This window comes from Mercenaria mercenaria, chromosome 3 (genome assembly GCF_021730395.1).
Source record: "Mercenaria mercenaria strain notata chromosome 3, MADL_Memer_1, whole genome shotgun sequence".
NCBI classification, from domain to species: domain Eukaryota; kingdom Metazoa; phylum Mollusca; class Bivalvia; order Venerida; family Veneridae; genus Mercenaria; species Mercenaria mercenaria.
Window position 1 is genome coordinate 91116709 of NC_069363.1, and position 7935 is coordinate 91124643.

The 7935-nt window shown below is 36.8% G+C and overlaps 1 protein-coding gene across 1 annotated transcript; it reads left to right on the plus strand.

Annotated features, from left to right (window-relative positions):
• The first annotated feature begins 1192 nt into the window (after nucleotides 1-1192).
• On the plus strand, nucleotides 1193-7100 carry LOC123524066 (G-protein coupled receptor 157-like). Its single transcript, XM_053539833.1, has 3 exons — nucleotides 1193-1767; nucleotides 4687-4900; nucleotides 5963-7100. Exons 1-3 carry the CDS (start codon nucleotides 1326-1328, stop codon nucleotides 6297-6299), a joined length of 993 nt encoding a protein of 330 aa, XP_053395808.1. The 5' UTR covers nucleotides 1193-1325; the 3' UTR covers nucleotides 6300-7100.
• Nucleotides 7101-7935: the final 835 nt, after the last annotated feature.

Sequence of the window (7935 nt, forward strand, 5' to 3'; positions counted from 1 at the left end):
CTTTTTTTGTATAATGTTCATATTTTATATCGTGACTATAACAAAGATACACATGAAAGTACCATCCAATTCTAAATATATGTTTGCCCTTATCCTGCGTAGACTATGACAGAGGTCAGTCGGTTCACCCTTACCCTGCTAAATTTCTATAATAAACTTGTCAATCTTTCAATTTGGATAGTACCATTACCTGTTAAAAGGGGTGCTTACCAAAAGATACTGATTGAATGGCGAACAGTGCAGATCATGATCAGACTGCACGAATGTGCAGGCGGATCATGATCTACACTGGTCGCAAAGGCAGAATCAGTTGTGTCCAGCATGATAAGGGTTAAGAGAGACAGACGGAGAGACAGACAATTCGTTCTTGCAAATAACTGTGCCAGTCTATTTTGACATGTCCTCATTTATCCAAAAATGTACTGTAATGCACGAGAGGCAAGCATCTCAATACTGTAAGCAATGTACTTGTTCGTTTTAAATAAAAGAATGTAGCGTATAGACTGCATTACGGACAGACAGAAAAATGGACAAATTCTCTAAACGGACAACAATATTATCAATGCCTTTCAAAATACTCCGGTGGATATCGGGGGATGGGTTGGGAGGGATTGTGAAGGACCATGAGAAAGACTAACCTCTCTGTAGTAAAACAATTGTGCCAATATATTCAGGAATTCTAGTATGGTGGAAAATTGTGAGTGACAGACAGAGACACAAATACTCAAATTATTTCTCCTCAATACAGAATGTTGAAATTCAAACCGTTCCTATGGCAAGGAAGTTTAAGACGTTTTTAAAAGTATTTGTCCAAAAATATATGTGTGATAAAGAGCACAAAAGAAACCACAAACAATTGTATGATAATCAAGTACTATTACATTCAATAATACAAAAAGTGGATTGATTTAAAGGCGTGCGCTTACACATGTACCTCGAACACAACACATACACAGTAGTAACATCTGAGCAATATTTAAAAAACACATTCAAGCAATCGTTTTATTATTCCATTTTCACTGCTTGAATAAGGTAGAAGGCAGGCCCTCTACTTCTGCATTTTTTTTATTTAAAGAAATTGTTTTATTAATGATATATTTATACTTATGTACATCGTAGACCTCGCTGAATCACATTGGTTTTACCATTACTAGAAAATGAAAGTACACTTCTTTAGTTTCGAATCTGGACGCGCACTTCTTTAGATGTCTGTCGTGATAGTCATGATGTTTTCAACAGTCTTCTTCCGTCTACGAAATGATACGCACTTGATTGAAAAACATAGACATGTATAAGGAAAATAATTAGCAAATAGATATTTAAAAATGACGGGAACGACCGTGACTTTGGCGACGTATAATTTAGTCCTCACGGGGACCAGCAGTATTTTGTCAATTTTGGGAGGAATCATGATATTTTTTACATACTGTAAAATGAGAGAAATACGGAATTTCACAAGAACCTTGCTCGTATACCTTACGTTAGCTGACGTTCTCGTCTCCGTCGGGCATTTGATCGCTGTGATACGATATTCTTACGTTTACAACGGAATTCCGAAGACTGAAAACTGTACATCTAACGAAGCTACAAAATTTGAGACTACGTGTATTGGACAGAGTTTTTTGACTACATTTGCAAGCCTGTCATCGTTTCTATGGACAACCGTCATCGCAATTCATCTCTGGTCGTCAATTGTTCTAAAAACGCGACGAACGGAAAAACACTCCATGCACGTGCTGTATCACGTGATTTGTTGGATCGTACCATGTAAGTACAAGTTTTTTAATTATGGAAGGCATATTCGACGCCATTCCAAAAGCGTAATGCCAAATACTTCACGCCAAATGCGTATTGTCAAGTATCGAGTACCAAATACTTTTAATGCATTTTTTAAACACATGCCAAAAGCGAACTTGATTAGTTCTTGTAAGTGATTGCACTGTTAAACATACTTTCTGTATAAACCTTTTTCACACTATAAATATAATTTCCATGTTAAGATAATTCCAGAGCAAAAAGTTTAAGTCCTATTTCCTTTTGACCGGCATGATATGCTATAATGGCTTCATATGTAACCGGCGGAATATGTGCTGATGTTTTCACTGAATATTGCGGATTAAATTCAGGTACGTTAAGGATACAGATCATAAGCTCATAAGTTTAAAAAAAAATGAATAAAAACTGGTATTTAGAATGCATTTAGCATTCGACATTCATCATTTAACATTTGACATTATTTATTTATTTTGTTGGGTTTAACGTCGCACCGACACCATCATAGGTCATATGGCGACTTTCCAGTTTTGATGGTGGAGGAAGACCCCAGGTGCCCCTCCGCGCATTATTTCATCACGAGCGGGAACTTAGGTAGAACCACCGACCTTCCGCAAGCCAGCTTGATGGCTTCCTCACATGAAGAATTCAACGCCCCGAGTGAGGCTCTAACCCACAGTGACCTTAACCACTCGGCCACGGAGGCCCCCATTTGACATTAAGTATTAGGCATTTATTAGTTTTCAATTCACCACATTAATGCAAAAAGGTAAAAGTGCTGATAATGTTAGAAGGTTGTGGTACATTTATGCATTAAATATAATGGGATGAATTAGTGTATTTCCAGTAATTATATGACGTTTCGTACTATGACATTAATTTAAGTAAGCATTTTGCGTTGAGTATTCAGTAATTATCATTGCACATCGGCCTTCCATAGTTACTGATCCGGCTGACCATATTGTTATCTGTGCTACAAACACTGCTTCCTTCTACCGGTATTGTTCTGGACAGATAATTTTTTCGTATAAAATTAAAATACATTGTTGCATCTTTTTGGCACTTGTATCTGCCCGATTGCATCCCTTCTTCCGCACTTCAATTATCTCCATTTTCTTCTACATATCTCGAGTAGTTAAAGTCCCTGATTCACTTGCCCCTCACCTATATGTGTTCGAGATTCGCCTCGGGCATTGAATTCTCCATGTGAGGAAGCCATCCAGCTGGCTTACGGGAGATCGGTGATTCTAACCAGATGCAAGCCCGTGATGAAATAATGCACGGAGGGGCACCTGGGATCTTGCTCCACCATCAAAAGCAGGAAAGTCGCCATATGACCTATAATTGTGTCAGTGTGGCGTTAAACCAAACAAAAAATCTCCATATCTAGTCTAACGCCAGGTTTGACGGCAGTTGGTTGATTTTATTCCGTTTTATAAGTTGTCTTTCAAGACTTTCCTTACATGAAATAACAGGTCGTGTTGGTTCGACAAAAGAACCTATTGTAAACTTGCGAATCCCTTGTTAGCAATACAATGGTTATACTTCACGAAAGAAAAAGATAAAATTTTATTTCCTTCTGCGTAACTACGTAGACGTGCAAAATAAATTTGCTAAAATGGTGTTTAAAAACAAAAGAGAGAAAGTGTATTGAAGTCTTTTTTATATAATTATCCGCGATGCTTGATCGTGCTACTGTTACCCTGCGGCTTTGTCTGAATTTTAAAATCACAAATATATACACAATACAAGTCAAAATCTAGCCAGTCGGATTCTACTCTTCCCACAATCCCCTCCTCACACCCCAAACCACACAAGATGCAAATTCGGTTGCCCGAGCTAATTAGACAAAGCGTAATTCAGCATAAAAATGGGACTCGGCTTGATTGTATCTATATATTTTTTCAACAGACGTATAGCATGACAATATAATCACACGTCCGTAAGAACTTAGATTGTGCAATCAACGTTCGTCACAAGGTCTGGCCCAGTCTTTGTACTCCGGCTATACCATTGTCATGAAATCGGATCTGCCGATGTGGAAACAGCTATGAATAAATCACGTTTTGCCGCTAAGAAACGTCAAGGAAATAAGAAATTTAACACCTGGTTCTAGATTTTCGTTTCTCAGATCCTTCCTGACTGTCTTGAAAACTAAATTTTAAAATAATTCAATTTCCAGAAATTTTCAGATGTCCAAACAAAAAAAAGAAAAGAAAAAAAAAGATGAATGAGATGAAAACGTATAAATTCATTCGAATCTTTACTTGTTTTGACCATTTCTGATTGTTTCAAGTATTAACGTTATATAACGACGGCTCATGTGTTAATAAATCATGAATTTGTAAAAATTTTAGGGGAATAAATTTTGTAATATTCAATGAATATATAATGCCATTCATAGTATCCCGCTTCATGTAGAAAAATTGAGAAACAAACAAAATTAAACACTAACCTAAAATAACTTTGGATTTTCTGACTGAAAATCGTCTACTGATGAACAATAAACATACTTGAAATAAACACTTGAGACAACCAAATATATACTATGTCACAAAGGAAAGGGGGATTTTTGTTGTTTTAAAGTGTTTGACACTTACTCACATTCTACACGGTATGGTGGCTGATTACTTCCATCTCGTTCTGTCCACTCCAGAATAACAAAACAAATACTGTATTTATCGTATCAGTGCGCTTTATTTGGTCTTTGCAGCGTGTTCCTTTAAATGCGCCACCAGGCCAGAACAAGATGGCATAAATCAGCCACCATACCATGGAACCGTGAGTGGTACCACCTAATTCTGTTTTTTGTAATGTTTAGTAACAACATGATAGAATTTTATTAGTCTTGATTCGTCTCACAATCTTGCAAATAAAGGCGGTTAATTTTTAAATATTCTCTCTTTTTTACAGTGACGATCGTTCTGGTTCTGTTACACAAGAATTATTTAGGCGAGGACTACTGCTATGGTACAGGGGTATGGTGTGGCATAAAGAGCAATTTACCACCGCGGGAAATAGAAAAATGGATGTACATTGCAGACATTGGATGGCAAATGGCATGTTACCTCTCAACATGCTTCCTGTACATTCATTTGAAATTTTATCTTGTAAGAAAATCTCTCATGTACATGACTCAAATTCATTGAATATGTTGCCCGTCTGATGTTCTAAATAGTTGTAGTACGAGCCATTGTTACTAATCCCGTGTCAATGGTTAGCGATAATTGAAATCATGAATTCTGATATGGCTATATTGTCTGGAAATGAGTCAACATTACCATAAATACTTTATCTGAGAAAATTGTTTCTTGAAAGATACTCTGTACCACATCTAATTTCATGTCACGAAGGGATTATTTGGTTAAATCTGACAACTACTTTACACAGACTGTGGTATTACTTCCATTCTTGATAAATAAAAACAATACGTTTATGTATCAATCCTAATATTTTACTTTTTGACAGAAATGATGCTAATCGGGCATGATTACTAATGTAAATTAGATCTGCCAAGTGGTAAAACACATTGTTAATTGTTACATTTTTAAACTTAGCGTGAATTAATTGCATTCATTGGCATATGAGGCTATAATTGGATAAGATTCATCAAGTTTTAACGATAAATACATCTGTCTGTCACTGGAAATTTATGTAGTTTTAAGACAATTATGGAAAAGACATACTTGCTCCACTTGGGCGGAGTTAATAGTAAATGTGTACAAAATAACAGTGTAGAAATCGTTATCGTCATGATCACTGTCAAGTTATGTATGAAAACTGAAACGCAGCATCGAAATTGCATAACTCGGAGCGCCATAAGTTATAAGAGCGTTGTTAAGATCGCGGTCGCGAATTCATCCCGGGCTGGCGTATGTTCTACCGTGACAATTTGATAAAACATTTTTGAAACATTCGTCCTCACACCTCTGTATTCACTCCGCGTTAATGACGAAATATGTTAAAACGGCTTAGACCCAAAACAAATGGTTTATTAAAGTTAGCTTAAAAATTCCCTTTTGGTTAAGTTCCTGTTCTTAAAAATAAGGACTCTTTTAGTTGCATCCGAGCGTTTATGCCGATCCGTAATGTTTGCCTCAATATCTAGTGGTTTGACTGAAATTAAGTTTCTTGAACATATAGCTATCCTTTGAGCACGTCTTTTGTATTTCGAAGCACTAAGACACAGATTGGAGTCTTTTACGGACCGACTGCGGAATGAAGATGTTAACTTTGTCTTTGTATGGATGGTCATATATCTGCTCCGTCTCTGGGGATTTACTCGATTCTTTATTACAACATATTCAGATGCCAAGACATTACATAAACCACGAATGAAAAGTTTTCTGAACTTCTTGCTACTAATGCAAAGCTATGGCGACAGCGGTCAAGGTTTCTGGAATTTCGTTCTCTTTTGCATTCTAGACAAGACTGTGAGGAAGCACTTGAAGATTTGGTTAAGGTGCTATTACGAGGAAGAAGAGCGGGAGAGGTTGCTAGGTGATGTGTCTGTAAACTCACAATAACGCGAGTGCGGTGGCTGGCAGGTTCGATCCTAAGGTCCGGATCCGGGCATGCGCAGGAGACCGCTCCAGCTCTGCAATGAGCAACATCGCGAACTACTAATGGATCGGAAGTACTTGATTAATATAATAATATACATTTTGTATTACAGCATTCTTAAGAACTCGAAAGGTGGTAACAGGTTGGTTTTTGACTGGTTTTGAATATGTGATGAGGTAACTCCATTCAGCTTTGCTAGACGCCATTGCATGTTAAACTCCCGTATTGTTGGATCCTTATAAAATTGTCAGAATATCTTTTTTACAACATTTGCCGATACTGAATGTTTTATAAAACTGATTTGTTTTTAAAAATTGGATTTCGCATAGGCTGGTATCAAACATTATAGGACGTAGTTTTTGGAAACAAATCATTTTTATTTCAAATAAAGAGGACTAAACAAACAGTTAAATGTATGCATAACAAAGACACAGTATAATGAATAACTGCCACTATCAGAAATAATACTAACAGCAAAACAAGGTGGACATCACTCACCAGAGTCCCACATTTCAAACAGGTATTAAAAAAGTAATACGGGTCACCCAAGGAACAATAGTGTGCAATTATTTTAAAATTTGGCTCGCTGTTCCACAGAAAATTTTCAAAAATCAAGATTTTTTTTTACAATTTTAGTTGATCGCCATCCCAGGACCATTTCAATGAAACTATTCTAAAATTCAACATGTGGTTTAGTTGAATATTTCTCTATTATAAGCTCTGGCGAAAAAAAATGTTTAAATAAAGCGGAATGATTCCCACAATTATTGGTTCAAAGTCAACACAAATTGCAAATTCGAACCAGCAGTATAAGAGACGTGCGTCCATATTCTATGGCTGTCATATTTTTGATGAATTAAAATTTTTCGAATAGTCTTGGTAGACGGTCACCACGGAAACATTTGTGTGTAATTATTTTAAAATCAGCTTCTGCATGAAAGGTTTTTAAAATTCCCATTACGTGCACATAGGGAAAAGTGGCAGCGGCACGCCCTCCACCATTCTTCGTGTTTTTGACCAATAAGAGTAATTTGAACAATCTCGACAGAGGGTCACTCAAGGAGCATGTCTTTGAAATTTAGTCGCACTGTCCTCGTGACCTCTAGCGGTGTGCAACCGAGCGTGATCGTTTTTTAAAAAAGCTTTGGAAGAGGACTATCACAGGAACATAAACGTTCATCAACTTCCACACAACAGTTTCAGAAGAAATATTGTTAAAAGAAATGAATGTAAAAGAGACGGACGGACAACTAATGGTGAGTGATCACAACAGTTCACCTTGAGCACGTTGTGCTCTGGTGAGTGAAATTTAAGCACGACCAAATTTGATCATGTATAATTCAAGTATTTGTTCAATACCGGGCACTAAATTTGTAATCCGTTCTTTTCTTCAACCATGTCCAGCCTGCTCAATAGGCTCTTGGTAGATCGTTTCATATGCCAAGTTTCTGAATTCAACAAACAGTAAAACGCCAGATATTGTTGCTAGAATCGTGGAAACTATTGCAAAATAAAAACTCCACGACAAAAATAGCGTGTCCATTGAACTCTGGAAATAATCTCCCTCTATTTTAAGATACAGATCGCGGTTTTTAGCTC

Excerpts from the sequence above, each read along its gene's own strand:
- LOC123524066 (XM_053539833.1), top strand. The coding sequence starts at position 1,326 with ATGACGGGAACGACCGTGACTTTGGCGACGTATAATTTAGTCCTCACG. Across the intron at positions 1,768-4,686 it reads GATTTGTTGGATCGTACCAT|TGACGATCGTTCTGGTTCTG; the intron begins GTAAGTACAAGT and ends TCTTTTTTACAG. Across the intron at positions 4,901-5,962 it reads CTTGTAAGAAAATCTCTCAT|ATTGGAGTCTTTTACGGACC; the intron begins GTACATGACTCA and ends ACTAAGACACAG.